The sequence below is a fragment of the Ornithorhynchus anatinus genome, chromosome X1 (assembly GCF_004115215.2).
Source record: "Ornithorhynchus anatinus isolate Pmale09 chromosome X1, mOrnAna1.pri.v4, whole genome shotgun sequence".
Lineage (NCBI taxonomy): Eukaryota > Metazoa > Chordata > Mammalia > Monotremata > Ornithorhynchidae > Ornithorhynchus > Ornithorhynchus anatinus.
Genome location: NC_041749.1, coordinates 112740236 through 112763525, shown reverse-complemented (window position 1 = coordinate 112763525; position 23290 = coordinate 112740236). Strand labels below are relative to the sequence as shown.

General features: G+C 44.0%; 1 protein-coding gene across 6 annotated transcripts in view; it reads right to left on the bottom strand.

The window, feature by feature from the left end:
• Positions 1-23290, bottom strand: part of INSR (insulin receptor) — a 176961-nt gene that overhangs the window by 19301 nt on the left and 134370 nt on the right. Inside the window, exons 10-16 of one of the 6 annotated variants that reach the window (XM_029050237.2) lie at positions 19301-19502; positions 16410-16445; positions 14571-14845; positions 14120-14262; positions 6151-6340; positions 395-497; positions 75-142 (exon numbers count right to left, since the gene is read on the bottom strand). In XM_029050237.2, the coding sequence (XP_028906070.1) occupies positions 75-142; positions 395-497; positions 6151-6340; positions 14120-14262; positions 14571-14845; positions 16410-16445; positions 19301-19502 (1017 nt within the window). The remainder of the gene's footprint in view (positions 1-74; positions 143-394; positions 498-6150; positions 6341-14119; positions 14263-14570; positions 14846-16409; positions 16446-19300; positions 19503-23290) is intronic. The other 5 variants (XM_029050238.2, XM_029050239.2, XM_029050240.2 and 2 more) reach the window with 5 other exon arrangements.

Below are 23290 nucleotides of genomic sequence, written 5' to 3'. Positions count from 1 at the left end.
TTATTAGAAATGCATACTGAACAAAGAAGGTTGCTGATCACTGTGAAGAAGATAGTATGAAACAGAAACTTTACCGTCACTAGCACTGAGGTATTCTGGATTGGACGAGGCATAAAGTGGCCCGGTTGGTCCTTCCGTTTGCCTGGAATAAGGAAAAAAGCAAACATGCGGCCTAAAAATTCCTCATGGAAATTTGGGAGTCACAAATGAAATTGTGTTACTAAGAGAAAACAGCCTGCCCCGATACCCTCAGTCTGCCCACCTCCCCAGCACTGCAAATTTCTTGGTAGATAAAGTTTGTGTAAATCATGCCAGTTGGTCGTTTAACTCTATTTTTTCATTTCCTTTTAAGCAAAACACATTATTATTCTAGTAGCACCTTTAAGCCACTCACCTCTTTTTCACAAACACGTAAATAGCTCCAATCATTCCAACAACGAAAATGGCAAAAATGACTGGGCCAATGATAATTTTTGCAATATTAGACGGAACATCTACTAAATCAGAACAGAAATGAATAGGTTACATCACCAAAAACATTTGCATTATGATAACCATCATCCACAACCCCATCAAAAACAACTGTCATCTGCCTGAAATGAGCCTGGAACCCGTACATATTTTTACTTCTGATCTCTAGACTGTTAGCTCGCTGTGGGCAGGGAATGTGTCTACCAACTCTGTTAGATTGTACTCTCCCAAGTGCTTAGTAGAGTGCTCTGCATACAGTAAGTGCTCAATAAATATCATTGATGGATCAATTGATTCGTGGATGCCTTTGAGTAACTTCTAAATCCATTACTCTTCACTTGTCAGTTTACCATTTCAGTGTGTTTGTGTGCACTGTTTGGACTGTTCTGGGTTCCAAAAGTAAACACTACTAATAATAATGGTACTTGTTCATTCATTCACTCAATCAATCATATTTATTGAATGCTTACTGTGTGCAGAGCACTGTACTAAGTGCTTGGGAGAGTGCACTACAACAATATACAGACACATTCCCTGCCCACAATGAGCTTACACTTTAGAGTGTGCCAAGCACTGTTCTAAGTGCTGGGCTAGATACAAGTTAATCAAGTTGGACACGCTCCTCATCCCATATGGGGCTCACACTCAATCCCCATTTTACAGATGAAGTAACTGAGGCCCAGAGAAGTAAAGTGACTTTCCCAGGGTCACACGGTTTTAGAAATATATGCAGGGTGTAAAATTGCTAAAATTCCCTCTTAAATTGCCATAACTACTTGCCAAAGATGTCTGTCAGCAAGTGCTAAGAACTACTCAAATCATTTGTGTTACTATCTGCTTACATCCTGGGGAGAAGGCTAATATTCTAACACTGACATTGATAAACGCTGAGGTAAAATGAGCAAAATTCTTTGGAAGAGGTTATGTTCAGTATGATACATCTCTAGGCATATTTAAATATGTAATTCTTATTCATTGAAAAATGGTGGGTTGTGTTAATCTCCCTTGGATCATATAGGAAGAGATCTTTTCTAACTGATTAGATGAGACTCGTGAAACAGTCATATGATTTTTGCCTTATTTTTCCTTCACTCCTTTTTCCTTCTTGATTTCCTCCTTTTCTTTCCAGTTATTCCCTAGTCTTCCACTCTGTTCCCTACCTCTTACCTTAGAAGCTCTCCCCTACTTTTTTTCTCACTGGAGTCTTGGTAACTTGGGTGGGTTTCTGGGGGCCTGTTTTAGGGGGCCTCCCATCTCCCATTCTTTCTCCAGAACTACCTTTCAGTATCACTGTGCATGTGATGGGCCGGTTTCATTGTGGCGATAGGTAAGTTTCCTTGTGCATAACCGTAGACAGTGAGCTTGTCGTGGGCAGAGAACGTGTCCACTGACTCTATTATATTTTTCTCTCCCAAGTGCTTAGTACAGTGTTCTACAGACAGTAACTGTTTATTCGATCGTATTTATTGAGCACTTACTGCATGCACAGCACTGTACAAAGTACTTGGAAAGTACAATTCAGCAACAGACAATCCCTACCCAACAACGGGCTCACAGTCTAGAACTGATCAATAAATACTATTGATTGATTCCTATGTGCATCCATGTGGGGACTTAGCTGTGTATGGATATTTCCCTGAACGGAATAATCTACTGATGTGTGTGGGGATTTCAGCTTCCCCAGGCATCTGTGTGTTTCCCTGAATTTTTTTTTAAATGGTAATTGTTAAGCACTTACTGTGTGCCAGGCACTGTACTAAGCGCTGGGGTAGATATAAACTAATCAGGTTGGACACAGTCCATGTCACACATGGGGCTCGCAGTCTTAATCCCCATTTTACAGATGAGGGAACTGAGCCCCAGAGAAGTAGGCCCTTCAAAGCCTTATTGAAGGTATATCTCTGCCTAGAGGCCTTCCCTCACTAAACCCTCCTTTCCCCTTTGTCCACTCCCTTTCTGCATCACCCTGACTTGCTCTCTTTATTCATCCCCCCTCGCAGCCCCACAGCACTTATGTCTATGGCTTAGTGGAAAGTGCACAGGCTTGGGAGTCAGTGGTCATGGTTTCTAACCCTGGCTCCACCACTTGTCAGCTGTGTGACTTTGGGCATGTCACTTCACTTCTCTGTGCCTCAGTTACTTCATCTGTAAAATGGGGGTGAAGATTGTGTGCCCCACGTGGGACAACCTAATTCCCTTGTATCTACCCCAGTGGTTAGAACAGTGCTTGGCACATAGTAAGCATTTAACAAATACCAACATTATTATTCTTCTTCTCTGTGCCTCAGTTACCTCATCTGTAAAATGGGGATTAAGACTGTGAGCCCTGCATGGGACAACCTGATAATCTTGTATCTATCCCAATGTTTAGACCAGTGCTTGGCACATAATAAGCACTTAACAAATACCATCACCATTATTATTAATAATAAATTTATTTATTCATATTAATGTCTGCCTCCCCCTCTAGACTGTAACCTCGTGTGGGCAGGGACTGTGTTAATTGTTGTACTGTACTCTCCCAAGCATTTAGTACAGTGCTTTGCACACAGTAAGTGCTCAATAAATATGAGTGAATGAATGAATGAAAGTGAAGTGACTTGCCCAAGGCCACACAGCATACAGGTGGTGGAGCCAGAATTAGAACCCAGGTCCTTCTGACTCCCAGGCCCGGGCTTTATCCCCTACACCACGCTGCTTGAATGGCTCACTTTGCTTGCTTTTACCTGAGTTTCTATTTGAGAGGCTGCTTCAGAGGAACAGTGCTCTGCATGCAGTCAGCGCTTAGTAAATCTGATTGATTGACTGATTGATCGATAGGCACAGTGCTCCTCCTGCCTTCCGTCAGAGTCCAACTCTTCCTGAGACCTACCCTGATTCTGGCTGGGTTTTTGGACATCTAGATCTGGGCGGGGCCAGTGGCCAGAGCAACTCCTGAAGTCCCCTTCTGCTGTGTTCCAACCAATCGATCAATGGTGTTGGTTGAGTGCTCGCTGTGTGCAGAGCACTCTATAATCCGACAGAGTTGGGAGGCATGTTCCCCCAAGAGGCTTACAGTCAAGACCCACTGTCTGTGGGTGGGGGCTGGCTCTCCTGCTTCCTTGGCTTGGTCACCTGAAAGCAGCCCAGGGGGACCCTGGCCCGTAATAATAATAATTGTGGTATTTGTTAAGCGCTTACTATGTGCCAGGCACTGTGCTAAGCACTGGGGTAGATACAAGGTCATCAGATTGGATATAGTCCCTGTCCCAGATGGGGCACCCAGTCCTAATCCCCACCTTCCAGGTGAGGTAACAGGCCTGGAGAAGTGAAGTGACTTGCCCGAGGTCACACAGCAGACAAGTGGCAGAGCCGGGATTAGAATTTAGGTCTTCTGACTCCCAGGCCTGTATTTTCTACACTAGGCCATGCTGCTTCTCAACTAGCACCCCAGTAAGGCCTATGCCTGGTTCGTGGAGGTAGGTTTGACTGCAGCAACAGCAATAATAGCAGCAATAGTACTTAATAATAATGATTATAATTATCGTAATCGTTAAGCGCTTACTATTTGCCAAGCGCTGTGCTAAGCACTGGAGTAGATACAAGTGAATCAGGTCAGACACCATCCCTGCCCCCCATAGGGCTCACGCTCTTAATCCCCATTTTCCTGATGAGGTAACTGAGGCCCAGAGAAGTAAAGTGCCTGGCCCAAGGTCACACAGTAGACAGATGGCAGAGCCGGGATTAGAACCCAGGCCTTCTGATTCCCAGGACTGTGCTCTGCCCACTAAGCCACACTGCTTCCGCTGTGACCAGCCTGTAGCCTCCGAGAGGACCCACTCCCTGGGCTCCGTGACTGGCAGTGGGGTGGGCGGGGGCTGCTAGCAATTCCCCTTCCCCAGCTCACCTGTTCCCGCCTGGCCACGGGCCTCCCTGCCCTGGGAAAGGAGCACATGAAGGAGAGCGGATGTGTGGCTTGCACATGCTCCATCCCTTGTCTGTCTTACAGTTCGAGCCACGTCCGTGTCGATGCGGGCACTTAAGCCTGCTGGCACACAACCCAGGAGCTGGCAACCCCATAGGACCTACCTAGATCTTTATGGATCTTTCCAAGCGCTTAGTACAGTGCTCTGCACACGGTAAGCACTCAATAAATACAATTGAATGAATGAATGTATTGGTACTTCGTATGAGATTCTTCCTCCAGTCATGTGTCTCTTTCCCTTCCTCTTTGTTAACCATATGAGGGTTAAAGCTAATTTAGGAATTTTAGGCTTTCGGCAGTAACAATTTGGGGGCGTCTCCCTAGTAAAGACAATCAATCAATCGTATTTATTGAGCGCTTCCCATGTGTCGGTCAGTCAATCGTATTTATTCAGCACTTACTGCGTGCAGAGCACTGTACTAAGTGCTTGGGAGAGTACAATAGAACAATACAACAGACACGTTTCCTGCCTGGGCACTGTACTAGGCGCTTGGGAGAGGAATAATAATCATGATATTAATTGTGATATTTGTTAACCACTTACTATGTGCCAGGCACTGTACTAAGCACCGGGGTGAATACGAGCAAATAGGGTTGGACAAAGTCCCTGTCCCATGTGGAGCTCACAGTCTCCATCCCCATTTTCTAGATGAGGTATCTGAGGCCCAGAGAAGTGAAGTGACTTGCCCAAGGTCACACAGCAGACAGAAGCAGCATGGCTTAGTGGAAAGAGCCCAGGCTTGGGAGTCAGAGGTCATGGGTTCTAATCTCGGCTCCGCCACTTGTCAGCTGTGTCACTTTGGGCAAATCACTTAACTTCTCTGTGTCTCAGTTACCTCATCTGTAAAATGGGGATTAAGACTGAGCCCCACGTGTAACAACCTGGTTACCTTGTATCTACCCCAGCACTTAGAACAGTGCTTGGCACAGAGTAAGTGCTTAACAAATACCAATGTTATTATTATTATTATTACTATTATCATTATTATTAAGTGGCAGAGCCAGGGTTAGACCCATGACCTTCTGACTCCAGGCCCGTGCTCTATGCACTAGGTGATATAGCGGAGTTGACATATGTGTTCCCTGCCCACATCAAGCTTCCAGTCTAGAGACATCCATGTGTCTGAATTTTAGAAGCCCTCTGAGCATTACAGCAATATCATTTGATCAATGCTATTGCAAGATGAGTTGAGGCCGGGCTTGGGAGTCGGAGCTCACGAGTTCGAATCCCGACTCTGCCACTTGTCAGCTGTGTGACTGTGGGCAAGTCACTTAACTTCTCTGGGCCTCAGTTACCTCATCTGTCAAATGGGGATGAAGACTGTGAACCCCACGAGGGACAACCTGATTACCCTGTATCTACCCAGCGCTTAGAACAGTGCTCTGCACCTAGTAAGCACTTAACAAATACCAACATGATTATTATTATTAAAGGCCCAAGACAATTATGTCAATGGTGGATCTGACTTTGCTTGAGGTTGTCACCGTCTCTCTGTGAAACCGTGCCTTCCGAACCTTTACTCAGCTTTTGCAGTTCTGCACTTTCCACCCGCCTCCTTTTGACTCAGTTTAATCAAATTACTCTCTGAGCGGTATACCACACTTCTGGTCTCTTCTTTTTGCCACCCTTTAGTTCGCGCTAACGGCATTTTTTTCCCTCCGTCCCCAACACCCAGTCATACGTCAAGTGTGAAACATTCTTCGACTAAACTTACAATAATCTGCAACATAGAAATAGGTGGGTTCGGTCCAAGAGCCATTTCCTGCCAATGAGGTGGCTCGAATTCGAACAGTATAATTTCCAGGATGCAGACCACGGAGTTTACATCCACGTTCATTGGCAAAATGTTTCCGGGAAACACAATGATGCAGTTCCTGCAAAAAGGAGAAAGGAAGCATGTTTTCCTTAAAAAAAAAAAAAAAAAAAAAAAGAAAAAGAAAAAGAAAAAAGAATGCATTTTATATTCAGGACAGTATCTGCAGCAGGGTGATTGTGTTTTCAGGGTTCCGCTTTCTATTGGGTGGGGGGGTGGGGGGGTGGCAGGAGGGAATCCCACAGCTGTGATGGAAGTGGCACCAGCAACGCAGCTGGAAGGATTTAGAGTTAGAGAAGGAAGTTGCTGCAGCTGCAACTGCCCTTAGCGGGGCTGTGCTGGACTAGGAGTCTCCATGCTAGAGTCCTGCCTCTCCCCACTCCAGTCCCCACTTCACTCTGCTGCCTGGATGATTATTCTACAAAAACGTTCAGGACATGTCACCCCACTCCTCAAAAAACTCCAGTGGTAGCCCATCCGCCTCCGCATCAAACAAAAACTCCTCACCATGGGCTCTAAATCACTCCATCACCTTGGCCCCTGCTACCTCACCTTAGTTGGCTCCTTCTACAACCCAACCCACACACTTCACTCCTCTAGTGCTAACCTTCTGTGTCCCGCTCTCGCCTGTCTTGCCGCCGACCCCTTGTCCTTGTCCTGCCTCTGGCCTGGAATGCCCTCCCTCCTCAAATCTGACAATTAGACTCCCCCACTTCAAAGCCTTATTGAGGGCACATCTCCTCCAAGAGGGCTCCCCTGACTAAGCCCAACCTCCCTTCCTCTTCTCCCACTCCCCTCTGCATCGCTCTGACTTGCTCCCTTTGTTACTCCCCCATCCCAGCCCCACAGAATTTATGTGCATATCTGTCATTTATATTAATGCCTGTCTCCCCCACACTAGACTGTAAGCTTGTTGTGGGCAGGGCCTGTGTCTGCTTATTATTTTACTGTACTCTCCCAAGTGCTTAGTACAGTGCTCTGCACACAGTAAGCACTAAATAAATACTATTGAATGAATGAATGAGAGTCTCTAGTGAGCCAGGATTACACAGTTCTGGCAGCTCATGCAAGTCTCCAGGCAGGGTGGCTGTTGGGACCATTGCTACTTCATTCATTCATTCATTCATTCATTCATTCATTCATTCATTCATTCATTCATTCATTGCGCGTACTGTGTGCAAATCACTGTACCTACTGCTTGGGAGAGCACAACGATAAACAGACATTTTTATCTTGCCCACAGCGAGATTCTGCCTAGATAACAAATGCCTGGGTGCACCGGCCTGTTCTGGGCTAATAATGATAATAATAATAATAATTGTGGTATTTGTTAAGTGCTTACGATGTGCCAGGCACTATACGAAGCAATAGGGTAGATACAACCAAATCGTGTTGGAGCAGTCCCTGTCCTCACAGTCTCAATCCCCATTTTACAGAGGAGGGAACTGAGGCACAGAGAAGTAAAATGACTTGCCCAAGGTCATACAGCAGAGATGTGGCAGAATTAGAACCCATGACCTTCTGACTCCCAGGCCCATGCTCTATCTACTTTGCCATGCAGGGCTGTGTGGCCTCTGCTACTTCAACTGGTGGCAACACAGACCAGGTTGATCAGTTTACCCTTGCTATGGAAGGAGTGGCAGGTTCAGCAGCCCTGGTGAAATTAATAATGATAATAATAATGATAATGATAATTGTGGTATTTGTTAAGCACTTACTGTGTGCCAGGCACTGTATTAAGCACTGGGGTGGTTACAAGCAAATCGGGTTGGACATTGTCCCTGTCCCACTTGGGGCTCACAATCTCATTCCCCATTTTACAGATGAGGTAAACTGAGGCCCAGTGAAGTGAAGTGACTTGCCCAGTGTCACACAGCAGACAGGTGGTAGAGCCGGGATTAGAAGTCACAACCTTCTGACTCCCAGGCTTGTGCTCTATCCACTACACCATGCCGCTTCTCATGGTGTGAGAGCTGGATTGCTGTTAGGCAGAAGCGATCACTTGGGCAGATAAGCTTTTGCCATTCATTCATTCATTCATTCAATTGTATTTACTGAGCACTTACTGTGTGCAGAGCACTGTACTAAGCGCTTGGGAGAGTACAATACAGAATAAACAGATACATTCCCTGCCCACAACGAGCTCCCAGTCTCTTCCTCTCCCTCCAGCCCACCCACTTTCCCTTCTCTTCCCTCTGCCCATCTCCCTTCCAGGGGTGCCAGCTCCCATATGGTGGAGGAAGAGCAGCGCTCCCAGGTGTTTGGCACCAAAAGGGGAGAAAACATTCACTTTTGAGGCAGTCCTTGGGGGTGGAAAGGAGTCGGAAGATCCAAGGTATCGGCTCCACTCGTTGCCCCATTCAGGCAGATGGCAGTTCCCCAGCTTGGATCCTTGCAGGGGTTTCTTGACCCTGCCAAGCTCTGGAGTCCAGTAAGATGAAGTTGGGTGCCCACCTCACCGCTGGCCTGCCCAGACCCCCATGGGGATGGTTTGGGATGAGGTGGATACCCAGGCCTGGTTGGTGATGGCAAATGTGGCAGCGATCGGGGAGGAGAAGATGGCATGGCAGCAGAAACCTCTTCCTTTCTTCTCCCTTGCTTCCCTTTCCTTCTCTTCTTTATGCTTCTCCTCTTTCTCCTCTCAGGCCCCCTTTCTTAACCCTCCAACCTTTAGTCTTTTCCTTCCTTTTCCCTCCCCTTTACCCCACCCAGCGACATCCCTTCCCCTCAACTCCCAGCCCTAAGATCACCTTCATGTGTAGAAGAAAAAGATGTGGTACCCTACCCCTTTCTCCTTTCCCCTCACTCTTCCTTCAGCCCTGGGAGGGTCCCATGATCAGGAATCTAGTCATCTCAATCAGTATGTAGAATATTTCTTTCTTTTCTTAAATTATTTATTCTAAATTCATAATAATGATGATAACTGTAGTATTTGTTGAGGGCTTACTATGTGCCAGGCACTGTACTAAGTGCTGGGGTGGATATAAGCAAATTGGGTTTGACAAAGTCCCTGTCCCACATGGGGGTCACAGTCTCAATCACCATTTTCCAGATGAGGTAACTGAGGCCCAGAGAACTGAAGTGACTTGCCCAAGGTCACAGAGCAGACAAGTGGTGGAGCTGTAATTAGAACCCAGGACCTCCTCACTCCCAGCCCCAGGCTCTATCCACTATGCCATGCTGTTACTTCCTTTATTTACTGCCTCTCAGTTTACTTTTTGACCCAGTAAGCAGGTGTTCCTACAGTCATATTTAAGAGTCAAAACTGAAACTGCTTATTGCTCCAAGAGGCTAGCTAGAAATTTATAAACATTGAGAAGGATCCTGGTCACTGTCTTTATTATCAATCTCCTTTGATGCCTTCTTGAAAACTTCTGTTTGAACAGGAATCTGGTAACCCAGAGAAGTAGCATAGCTTAATGGATAGATCACAGGCCTGTAAGTCAGAAGGACCTGGGATCTAATCAGGGATGTGCCACTTGTCTGCTGTGTGATTCTGGGCAAATCACTTAACTTCCCTGTGCTACAGTTCGCTCATCTGTAAAATGGGGGTTAAGACTGTGAGGCTCATGTGGACAGGGACTGTGTCCAAACAGATTAACTTGTATCTACCCCAGCACTTAGTAGAGTGCCTGGAACATAGTCAGTGCTTAACAAATACCATTTTTTTTTTCTTTAAAAAGAGGGAGAATTTTATTTTGATGGCAAAGCCCCACTCTGAAAATATGCAAGAATGCCAGTATTAACATACACATTCCAATAGCCACCCAAAGTTGTAACCAATGTAGGAGAAAATTGGAAAGAGTGTGTCACATGCAGAGAACTGGAGTGGAAATTCTAAAAGAGAATAAAAAAAATCTAAAAAAAATTCTAAAAACCCCCACATGGAACATGTGACTTTACAGCAAGAAAACAAATGAGAAAAACAACTTAGTCCAAAGGTTAGACTCTTTTAAGTAGAATTAGTCACCCAGTAGAAAGCTAAGAATAAGCACAGTATAGCAACTCAGGGTAGTTATTCTGTGACAAAAAGAAAATCACTATTTTAACTGGTATAATTTATCATGGATATTAAAATGGATGATAAATATAAATGGAATTTATAAATTCCAGTGACAGAAAAAAATAAAATCTGTATAACAATTGGTTTTCAATCAGACCAGACAGCTAGAAAATGTGGATATCTTGAGCCGGGAAGACAGTCAAGACTCAGATTTTAAATGTTAGTGGGAAAGGGCCATCTGGTAATGAAAAGTTTAATAAGATCATTTTCTAGATGGTGAAATGAGTGGCAGCGTGGCCTAGTGGATAGAGCATGGCCTTGACCAAGGATGTGATCACATCTACCAACTGTTCCTGTACTCTCCCAAGCACCCATTTTAGTGCTCAGCACCCAGTAAGTGCTCCATAAATAATAACAATAATAATTATGGTATTTGTTAAGCACTTACTATGTGCCAAGCACTGTTCTAAGTGCTGGGGTAGATACAAGGTTGACCTATGTGGGGCTCACAGTCTTGATCCCCATTTTCCAGATGAGGTAACTGAGGCACAGAGAAGTTAAATGACTTGCCCAAGGTCACACGGCCGACAAGTGGCAGAGGCGGCAGGATTAGAACCCATGCCCTTCTGCCTCCCAGGCCTGTGCTCTAGCCACTGTGCCATGCTGCACTGATTGATTGATTACTACTACCAATAGTACTCTCTGTGAAAAAGGGTTGGGCTTTTTCGTTAAATGATACAACCCTTATCTGAAATCTTCCCGATAGGTATTTGGAATCTGTTCATTTTACAGAGCAGTGGCTTCTATTTCAGAAGCAGTAACACTGAATCTGAAGCTCAAATAACTTGACTTTAACAAATTACTGAGTCAATTCATCATAAGGCTTCATTTGATCTCTACTGAGCTACAGACTGTTGGGCTCTAAACAAGCCACTACATGCTTCAGGAGTAGCCTAAAAGCAGCCAGTCGTCTGCCAAAGTGTAAAACGAACCAAAGGATAACAGGGGAAAAGAAAGAAAAAACTGAAACGTAGAAACTCAGTGGAACAGGTTTCTTGAAAAATCACCTCACTGAAAAATGACTTAAAATGGAGACCAAACACCTGTTTATTGGACTAAAAGGCACACTTTTTTCTTTTCGGGAGCAGAAACTGTTCTAATAACCTCCCCGTGTGTTATAGCCTGATACTGCGGCACCATCTCCAAGGCAACAGCCAAACTAATTAGACTGCTGCCATCGGAGAGAGGGAAGGGGGTTAAATAGGGAGTGGGCAGGAGAGAGAAAAAGGTGTAAATAGGTAGAATCAGTTGTGTATAGGGCTGGAGAGAAAAAGAGATAGGGATAAAAGGAGAGAGAGAGGAAACAAATGCACCACAACACATCCAAGCTTTGAAAAGAGTGGAAATACATCTGTTTCCTAATTTTTTCCTTTCAAAGGGCTGTATGCTTCTTATGACACTTTCATCATCATCTCTCTCACTGACCCTTCATATATATATTAAAAGTATATATATATATGTATATATATCATATATATTATATAATAATAATCATGTTGGTATTTGTTAAGCGCTTACTATGTGCAGAGCACTCTTCTAAGCGCTGGGGTCGATACAGGGTAATCAGGTTGTCCCACGTGAGGCTCACAGTTAATCCCCATTTTACAGATGAGGTAACTGAGGCACAGAGAAGTTAAGTGACTTGCCCACAGCCACACAGCTGACAAGTGGCAGAGCCAGGATTCGTACCCATGACCTCTGACTCCCAAGCCTGGGCTCTTTCCACTGAGCCAATCTTTCTTATATCTATATATACATAAAAATCAGAGCAGGGTTGCGATACTCCTGGGTCTCCACCACTGCGTAGATACATAGAGCAGCTCATGCCTAAGGGTGGATGAAGAATGGAAAGGAGTGCATACACAGTGGCTCCTTTCGCTCTGCCTCTTGCTGAGGAACCCTTTTTTATTGTATTTGTCAAGCACTTACTATGTACCAGGTACTATAATTCAATTCAATCCAATCGTATTTATTGAGCACCTACTGGGTGCAGAGCACTGTACTAAGCGCTTGGGAAAGTACAATAAAACAATAAACAGTATCATTCCCTGCCCACAATGAGTTTATACCCTAGAGGGGAGGACACAGACATTAATACAAATAAAGTTAAAGATAGGTACATAACTGCTCTGGGACTGGGCTGGGGGAAGAGCGAAGGGAGCAAGTCAGGGCGACGCAGAAGGGAGTGGGAGATGAGGAAAAGAGGAGCTTAATTTTGGAAGGCCTCTTGGAGATGTGCTTTCAATAAGGCGTTGAAGAGGGGGAGAGTCATTGTTTGTTGGATTTGAGGAGGGAGGGCTTTCCAGGCCAGAGGCAGCATGTAGGCTAGGGGTCGGCAGCGAGACAGCTGAGATCGCGGTGAGGAGTTTTTGTTTAATACGGAGATGGATGGGCAACCACTGGAGTTTCTTGACGGGGGGGGGGGCTGGGGGAGGTGTGACATGTCCTAAACGTTTTTGTAGAAAAATGATCCAGGCAGCAGAGTGAAGTATGGACTGGAGTGGGGAGAGACAGGAGGCTGGGCGGTCAGCAAGGAGGCTGATGCAGTAATCCAGGCACCGGGGTAACTACAAGGGTGGACAGAGTCCATGTCCTATATGGGACTCACATTCTTAATCCCCATTTCCAGACAAGGGAACTGAGGCCCAGAGAAGTGAAGTGACTTGCCCAAGGTCACACAGCAGACAAGTGGCGGAGCCGGGATTAGAACCCAGGTGCTCTCTCCACTAGGCCATGCTGCTTCTCCCTGTGGGGGAACAAATACTGGGGAGCCCAGCAAGATGAACAGACACGGGTAAGACAAGAAGCTCCAGTTATCAATCAATCAATAGTATTTATTGAAGGCCCGCCCATTAGATCAGAAAATCCTAGAGGCCAAGGGATCATGTCCACCAACTCCACCGTACTCTCTCCCAAGAGCTCAGTCCGGCGCTCCTAACACCATTGGCACTTACTAAATACCACCGATCAATTACTGCGTGCCAAACACTGTACGGAGAATTTAGGAGAGTATTGTAGACTAAATGGACACGATCCCTATTCTCCAGAAGTTTACAGTCTGGTTATTGCTGCCGAGGACAAAAACTGGAAGCAGAGTGGCAGCTCTGGGGTGGCGGGAGAAGGGTGTCCTGGGACCCGTCTTTAGTCTTCAGCAACGGCAGTCAAAATGGCAGCAATGGCAGATTGTTTCCTTATGGGCCACTGCCACCCCTGGGCCTCTTCTTGCTGAATTCTTGCAGAGGTGCCAGTGGAACCTCAGCACAAAGGGCAGAACAAATAGAACCCGCTGCCATAATCATCCTGGCCTCCACCCCCACCATGTCCTGCTTCCTGGTTTATCAGTTTGGCCGAGTAACTGTCCTTTTACCTCCATGCCTGCTTTGGATACCCCAGGCAATTCTGATTGCAGTTTGATAAATACAATAAACGTCTTCTAAGATTTGGCTCTCTCGTTAGGTGACAGTTGCAGTGTGTGTATAATTCCCATTGCCAAATCCAACAGGCAAAATGCTAAATAGCATAATCCAATAATCATAATCATAAATAATTATGGTATTTGGTAAGCGCTTACTATGTGTCAAGCACTGTTCTAAGTGGTGGGGTAGCTACAAGGTAATCGGGTTGGACCCAGTCCCTGTCCTACATGGGGCTCAGTCTTTATCCCCATTTTACAGATGAGCTAACTGAGGCCCAGAGAAGTTAAGTGACTTGCCCAAGGTCACACAGCAGACAAATGGCAGAGCCGGGATTAGAACCCATGTCCTCTGACTCACAAGCCACAAGGCCAGGCTGCTTCTCGGAACTCACCTCATTTTCTCCAAGACGCCAATAGTTCACTTCATAGAGAACAATCAATCCATTGGGCTCCTTTGGCTCCTGCCACTTCAAGTGGACAATGTTATTGTCAGACACTTCATGAGTAACTGGCCCAACAATGTCATCTGCCTTTGCTACAACACAAGAATGTTTCAGGTTATAATTTCAAACAAACAACAATAATGACGACGACAAAAAAAACCCAGCACACCACCACCAAGCAAGAAACTGTCAGATGTAGTCCTACTTCCAACTTGGTATTTCCAAAACAATGATAATCATCATACGATACAATGCAAAAGAAATATGTTCATGGAGAGTATCAATGTGACTGCTTCAAAATAACAGCAGAACTCTTCAGAGAAATGGGCTCTTTTTCTACATCTAATTTGGAAATGACAGAAATCATGGAAGGAAACAAAGCCCATGAAGGATAACTTGCCTTCAGGCATGGTTCTTGCACTGACATATGCAGCCACGCTGCATCTGGATTCTTGGGCATCATGATTGCAGGCGTGGAGTTCAATGCGATAGCCAGTAAAATGCCGCAGACCAGAGATAACCAAGGATTCCTTAGATTCAACTTTCTCAAAGGGTTTCTGTTCCTCTCTACTTTCAGGGGCAGGTGTAGATGAGGTGTTTGACAAAGTTGGAATTGTGGGTGTCACCACAGTGGCATTTGTCCGGCTGCCAAGATCCCTTCGTTTGCGATTTGGCCTGCGAAACAAAATTTGAAAGAGTAGCCAATGGATTAAATGGATGAAATTATGTTTTGGAAGTGAAAGGGTTAAAATGGAGATTGTTTAAGGAGTTGGTTTTTTGGTTTGTTTTTTTAAACTCATCATGACACACAAGCTGAAACAGGCTAGCATCCCTAAATCAGCAGTGGCTTTAGAATCGTAAATTGTCTCTTTATTATTTATCAGCCAATCTAAATATAATTTCCCCCGCCCTCCCCACCACCACCACCACCACATTTTCCTCAATCCATTGCTTCTGTGTGGATGAAAAGGAGTGGAATAAATCTGTACTCCTGTTTTCCTGCCCCAGTGTTAAAAATAAGGCTTCAACATAAATTGTTCTAGCTTTTGTCGCTTTATTTAAAACCTGTTGATGTTGTTTTTTCCAAAGTCACATGCTTCTTGTCATTTAATTCATGTTCTAATCTGTGGATGAAATTTATGAAACCGGGTTGATGGATAACTAGACTTTAATTCATTGTCGAGAAGCCTCTTGCTGTGAATTCTATCACCGTGATACTGTATTAGCCCATTCGTTCCATATCAGGAGAAGTTTCTTGGAACTCCTTTTCATGTCTTTTGGGAGGAAAAACAAAAATATTCCACCACTAATCATACCCAAGACACATATATTAGTACTGCTCAGAGGATTTCTAAATAGGCATGGTGAAGCGATGATTTTGCAAAATTATCAAAGGACACAGTGTCTTCCTAGCAACCCCCGGTGATAGTTTGGGGAAGAACCATTTATTGCCTATCCCCGGGCAGCTCTGAAAAACTGCTTGGTTCTCGGGAATTGGCTGCCACTGGCATATTTGCCCAATTCATATGTGTGAAGAGGTCGGAGATCGTACTTGGGGGAGGCTCACTGCCCTCCGATTATGTGATCTCGAGTTTGGAAATGGGCTTCAGCTAAATCGTAAGTCAGCAGTGGCCAGTCCCGAGGGGGGTTGGGGGGGAGAGGAAGAAAGAGGTGAGATCCTCCCTCCACTTTCCATATGCAATTTTCACCAGTGGTGATTGCAAATCTATCACTTGACCATGCTTGTGTAGAAACACCCTCAGTGATTGTTAACCAAACATTTTCTTTCAAATGACAATCCATTAGTTAGCAAGCTTGCTTCAACCTCTTGACGTTCTGAGCTAACTCCTCTACAACAACTATTGGCTATTCATTAACTTTTCTTAAGAGCAGCCAGATAATTGAGGAGATGCTAAAGAAAACCATACACTTTTGTTTGGCCGAAATTCAGCATTATCCCCTACATCTGTGGTTTCCATTTTAAAGGCATGTTTGAGAAATTTCCAATGGGCATTTTGCAGTGATCCTCACCTAAGAAGCTCGAGGTAGCCCCTCGGAAGGAGAATGCCATCACATGCAATTCCACATTTGAACAATGCAACAAGCCACGGAAGCAACTTTGAGACACTAAACCAAATTGAACTTCCCATCGCCACCCTTAGGCCACAAAGCGAAAGATTGGCTAACTCATAGTGCAGCACATGATTATCTGTTCACTGTATGTCAGGCCAGGTCATACCTACTGTCCACAGATCCATTCCCTGATGATGTTTTTCTGTGAAAACAAAACCAACCACTTTGAAGGCAGATTTAATTTCTTCTTTCAGATTAAATATTATGATTCTCCACACCATTTTGAGGTCAAAACCCATCCGGGCCTCTGAGGATTTCTGACAGCTTAACTAGATGATCAGCAAAACACTTCGGTTTTTCAGCTTTTGTTTTCTCTTCCCTTAATTACTAATTAACTACCAACCACACAAACCATTTTTAGGGTTGTTATTATCTCTGCTTTACACGTTGCTCTGAACTGTGCCCTCCCCAACAATGAGGCAGAGTTCAAAGATGGAACTCTAGGGCAAAACTAGAAGAAAAAAACCCACAGAAACCCTTCAATAGAGGACTCCACGACCACATGGATTCTAAAACTTGGTTAGGCTTCAAAATTTGACTCAGCGGTTTCTTCAAGTCAGAAAGGATTTTGTTTTTGACAAGTCAAACAGTAACCTCCATCTCTTGAGTACTCTATCTCTCAGTACTCCTTGGATCCAGGATTATGAGTGGAAAAGTACAAGACAGAAAAATGTGTACCGAGAAGTCCACAAATGTGTAACAAATGATGGCTAAGAAATAGTCTACTAAAAATGTTTTATATGGGTGATACTTAAAGGAATAGTGGTTCACTTTATCATAATAAATGTCCTTTTTTTTCCTCAAAGTCCTCTGAACTAGTTGATTCTCAGCATCAGTACTTACTTAGGTGGCAGACCTGCTGATTTCCAGGATCCAACCTCTCTCTGAATGGGGGAGTGTAAAGAGTAATAAGGGAATTGGTCTCTCACATTACCTTCAGAGGGGGAGGGAAAAAAACCCATCCATAGCATATCATGGAGCATCTCTCTCTCTCTCTCTAGTCCAATTTTACTTTGCTTATTTTCCTTCAGATTTGGGGATGAAACCCTATTATTACAAAACTGCCAAACCATGTGGTCAAGAAGAAACAAAACACCAACTTCAGCCTGCCACTTTGCTCAGCTAAGAGGAAAAGCCTGACAGTGAATTCAGAGGATCAAAGTGGAACTTTGGCCAAAAAATAGTAGCTACTGTAGCCTTGAGGATAGCTTAGTCAGTATGGCCACTGGATTTGTCTCTGTTTTCTTAATTCCCCTTCAAATTACCCATGCTTGCTGGTGAAGCCTTTTCTGGAGAACCCCCAAGATTCTTAGAGGTTAAGATAAAGAAAAGAGAAGATTCGCTGCAAGCAACCATTCAGAATAGTTAAGCAGCCATGCACATATACTTCAAGATAATATATTCTTTCCATGTACTTCTGTAATGGAGAATATAAAAGAGAATACAGTTTTCTGTACTGGAGTTGGAAGAAGAAAAGAAGAAAAAAAATAGAACAAGGCTAAAAAGGAAGAATAAATGGAAGGAGAAAGTGCTAGAGGAATTAAAAGAAAAAAAACTCAATCCCCCCAAAGACCAAAGAATTTTCCACTTTTCATTCATTCACTCATTCATTCAGTCATATTTATTGAGCGCTTACTGTGTGAGGAGCACTGTACTTAGCGCGTGGGAAAGTACAATACAATAAACCTTCCCGGCCCACTTATTACCTTCCTTTCCCTTTCAATGTATTTCAGACTTTCTCTTCCTCTAGCAATTCACGAGACACCCCGCCACCCCTACTTTGGGAAGATCTGGCTGCTTTGAGCTGGTAGGTTCTTTGTCATTGGTCAGGGATCGTCAAGAGTGTCAGCAGAAGAGAGACTACTTAGGATTAATGCCTCTCTGCTTCCACTTACAGAGAGGAAAGCTCTTGAGTAGCAGCTCAGCAAGTAAGAATGAGACAGATTGCTACAAAACAGCCTTCAATACCATCAACCGATTCAATACAACTTTACAACAGGTGAAAATCACTCACTAGGGCATCTCAGTAAAACAACAGCCAACTGATACTCTAACTGGAAACAGAGGCTTTCCACGAGCAAATGCAACCTCCAAAATTTCTTCCTCAGGTGGCTAACAAGGTGGAGTGCCAGTGATTTGTTTCTTCTTAATATTCCAGTACATACCCTAGACATTGGCCTGAGAAGCATCCTGGGCTGGATGTGCAATAGAATTAAAAATAAAATTAAAAAAAATAATAACTCAGACTGTCAGAATCGTTGGCCTAAATTGGGAGGATGTTACTGCTACATGAGAATGGACCACAGTTCTTCAAACAGAGTTGTTCAGAGAACTCTGAAGCAAGTATTACCACAGTGGCCTTCCATAAAAACACAAAAAAGACGTTTTGAGAAAAGACAGGAAGCTGTTTGGGGGCTGGGGGAGCGGAAATCTGCCCGTTGTTTTGTCAGACAACTGCAAAGAAATATTTTCTGGTTAAAAGTTTCATAAAGATTCAACACATTATAAAAGGTGAGAACTGCTTATTATAAAACCTAATTTTCACTGCAAACATTCTCTGAAGCTCCCATTTGTGGGGACACAGTTCTTATATTAAAAACCCCACATTATCCCACTTAGATTAAATGACAATGTGAAACTCTAGATTCGGTACACTTTGAGAAACCTCAAGGTTTTGATAATGCTTTGGATTTCCTAGTAAACTGCCAATGAGGTTATCCCAGAGTAGAATTTGGAGAACGAATAGAAATATACAATTTTTCAGTCTCTAGATTTAAATCTAAAATGTCACTAGTGAGGACATTTTTTCGTGATCCTGCTTGAACATTTGTTTCTCATTTCAGAATTCACAAGACTCTTTGAGTTTGTGCAGTGGTCCAGCTAGACCAAAGAACCTCTACCACTTGGACATTCAGGTTTTTAATTCCAGGTGACAATCCCCAACCCCAAAGAACTTCTACCCCTTGCTCCTAACTTTAGTTTAATTACAGTTTTTACCTGGGCACAAAAACCTCATTATGGAGATAATTTTCAAATGTTTTCCTAAATGAAGACTCTTCAGCTTCTTTTTGTATTTGGGAATCAGTTTTTGGGCAAGAACAACACTCTCCACCATGATCCTCATTGTCGCTTCGATTCTGTTTCTGAGAATCTTCAGATTCGAAAGGAGGAGACCAGGTCCTTGAAGGCAACTTTAATCCTAAAGAGGAAGAATTTCATACCACGACATAAGCACATACCTCTGATCTTCTAACAGAACAAAGCAAGAGAGCATATTAATTCAGAGAAATCCTTCTGGCACATGAAAAGGCAGTTCGAATTACAGGTGACAATTCATGGAAGATGGGACTGAGAACCGTTCTAAGCAATCTAACAGTAAAAACAACATTTGCTCTATTAACACAGCCAGGATGTCTGAGATCAGAAATGCTCGCACATGCCTTAGGGTTTCTGATCGAAACCAGGTCCATAGCTCTTCTATCAGAGTAACTGAGGGTCAATGAAAAAGGTGATCCAAAGGCGTTTCGGGGTGGGGGGGGTGCAGGCCTTCCTGCTTCTCTTCCCCTAATAATAATAATGACATTTATTAAGCATTTACTCTGTGCTAAGAGTTGGGGTAAACATAAGGTTGTTTTTGTTTTTCTTCAAATGGCATTTGGTAAGTGCTTATGATGTGTGAAGCACTGCCCTAAGCGTCGGTGTAGATACGAGCTAATCAGGTCAGACACAGTCCCTGTGTCTTATAGTGGGGCTTATAGTCTAAGTACTGAATCCCCATTTTATATTTGAGGAAACTGAGGCACATAGAAGTTAAGTGAATTGCCCAAGGTCACATAGCAGGCAAGGGGAAGAGGTGGGATTACTCGTTAGGGACAGGGAATGTGTCTGCTAATTCTGTTGAAATGTACTCTCCCAAGTGCTTACTACAGTGCTCTGCGCAGAGTAAGTGATCAATAAATGTGATTGATTGATTAGAACCCAAGGACCTCCGACTCCTAGCTCTATCCTCTTTCATCCAGGCCACGCTGTTTCTCTATCAGAGAAGGTTATCAGATTGGACACAGTCCCTGGCCCACAAGGGGCTCATAGTCTATTTTATCTCCATTTTTCAGATGAGGATACTAATCCTGGCTCTGCTGTGTAAACTTGGGCATGTCACTTCACTTCTCTGGGCCTCAGTTACCTCATCTGTAAAATGGGGATGGAGACTGTGAGCCCCGCATGGGTCATAGACTGTGTCCAACCTGATTTGCTTGTATCCACCCCAGTGCACAGTACAGTGCCTGGCACAAAGTAAGTGTTTAACAAATACCACAGTTAATAATAATGTTGGTATTTGTTAAGCGCTTACTATGTGCAGAGCACTGTTCTAAGAGCTGGGGTAGATCCAGGGTAATCAGGTTGTCCCACGTGAGGCTCAAAGTCTTCATCCCCATTTTACAGATGAGGTAACTGAGGCACAGAGAAGTTAAGTGACTTGCCCACAGTCACACAGCTGATAAGTGGCAGAGCTGGGATTTGAACACATGACCTCTGACTCCCAAGCTGGGGCTCTTTCCACTGAGCCACGCTGCTTCCTCTATTATTATTATTATTACCGGGGCCCAAAGAGGCTACGTGATTTGCCAGCAGTTACCCAGGCCAGTGGCAGAGCCGGGACTAGTTCCCAGGGCTCCCAATTCCTGGTTGTGTGTTTCCCACTTGGCTGGTCCTCTCCAATCATGCTCTGTGTTACTGGGATTCCATTCCTTCCTTCCCAACTGCCACTCTCCCCATCAACTAATAGGGCCCTTAAACTGGTAGATGCAGTGTCCCTTCATTAAAACCTCAAGAAGACTAAAATACAGCAAGAGATCGTTTGGACCACACATTGCACTCGGAAGAATAAGGGAAGCAGCATGGCCTAGTGGAAGAAGCACAGGACTGGGAGTCAGAAGACCTGGGTTCTAATCCTGCTCCACCACTTGTCTGCTGAAGGACCTTGGGCAAATCACTTCTCTTCTCTGGGCCTCAGTTACCTCATCTGTAAAATGGGGATTAAGACTGTGAGCCCCATTTGGGACATGGACAGTGTCTAACCTGATTAGCTTCTATCTACCCCCAGCACTTAGTGCATGCTAGGCATGTACTAAGTGCTTAACAAATACCATTAAAAAAAGAAAGGAGGTACTGCCATCGGGGAAGGGGGCTTAGAATGGGCTTTTGAAAAGAGTAACATCACCATCTCTTCAAACCAAGGGACTGTCCCCTCACCAACCTTTCTCAGAATTTTATCTGCCCTTACTTTAAATGACTGATCATTATTTGCCATTTTGCTGTATGCACAGGCAAAATTTAGGAATTTAGGGGATGTTGAGGTAAAAATTAGGTATGTTAGAAAATATATCGGTAATCATCAGAATAGATGTCAGAGAAGGTAACAATCAAGTTGTTCCTCCAAGTATCCTAATAGAATACTAGGTTGGTTGAATCATTGGTCTGAGCCAATAAAGACATTATGTTCTTCTGTAATGCCAACTAACAGCACCGTACAAGTTGTCCCAACTTTCCATAATTTTCCTACGAGTTTATCTATAATTGTAACTACATTAAAAATGAACACATGAGGACTATCACCAGAAAACTCAGTTACCCAGACACTTAATAATAATAATAATGTTGGTATTTGTTAAGCGCTTACTATGTGCCGAGCACTGTTCTAAGCGCTGGGGTAGACACAGGGGAATCAGGTTGTCCCACGTGGGGCTCACAGTCTTAATCCCCATTTTACAGATGAGGTAACTGAGGCCCAGAGAAGTTAAGTGACTTGCCCAAAGTCACACAGCTGACAAGTGGCTGATCCGGGATTCGAACCCATGATCTCTGACTCCAAAGCCCGGGCTCTTTCCACTGAGCCACGCTGCTGAAATGACTGTGCCTATAAAGGTGATGCAGACCCTACAAACTATGATTTTAACCACATCTGTGCATGGAAACCAATCTACTCTATGGATGTGTCTGCAAGTCTCCCCCTCTAGACTGTAAACTGGTTGTAGGCAGGGAAATGTCTACTAACTCTACTGTCCTACCCCAAGAGTTTAGTACAGTGCTCTGCACATAGTGAGTGCTCAGTAAGTATCACTGATTGATTAATTGATGGAAAGAGCATTCATGATGTGAGTGGGTGGGGGAAGCAGGGAGAAGGAATATAGCTGTGACAACCCTTGTCTGAAACACAGCCCAAACAATATGTGATACATGCTACATTGTAAATGAAAACACAAAGCATGCTGTAGTCCTTACTAACTGGTACAACACAGAACTTATATAAAATGATATACAATGCACCCTCTCTGCTTGAAGCTGTCTGGGTACCTTTTTGGTTTTTAACTTTTATGTTATTTTATCATTTAAAGGTGATACAAAAACAGAATGGCTTAGTGGAAAGAGCATGGTCCTGGGATCCAGATGACCTGGATTCTAATCCCAACTTCACCACTTACCTGCTGTGGGAGCTTGGGCAAGTAGCTTAACTTCTCTGGGCCTCAGTTCCCTCATCTGCAATATGGGAATGCAATATCTGTGCTTCCTCCTACTGTGAGTCCCATGTGGGACTGGATTATCTTGTATCTACCCTAGAGTTTAGTTCAGTGCTTGACACATAGTAAGTGTTTAACAAATCCTATCATTATTATTAGTAGTATTAGTAATAATAATAATTATAACAAATGCAATCATATTTTGCTCAAAATTAAAATACAACCCAACTGTGAAAATCCAGCCTTGCCTCAGGTCCATGAATGTAAAATAATTGAGTTTTTACTCTATTTATAGACAGACACTAGCATTTTTAAACTTTCAACAAATATTACTTATTCCCACTAGGGAATATTTTAATATTGTTCGTATTTGTTAAGCGCTTACTATGTGCCAAGCACTGTTCTAAGCGCTGGGGTAGATACAAGGTAATCAGGTTGTCCCACTTAGGGCTCCCAGTCTTCATCCCCA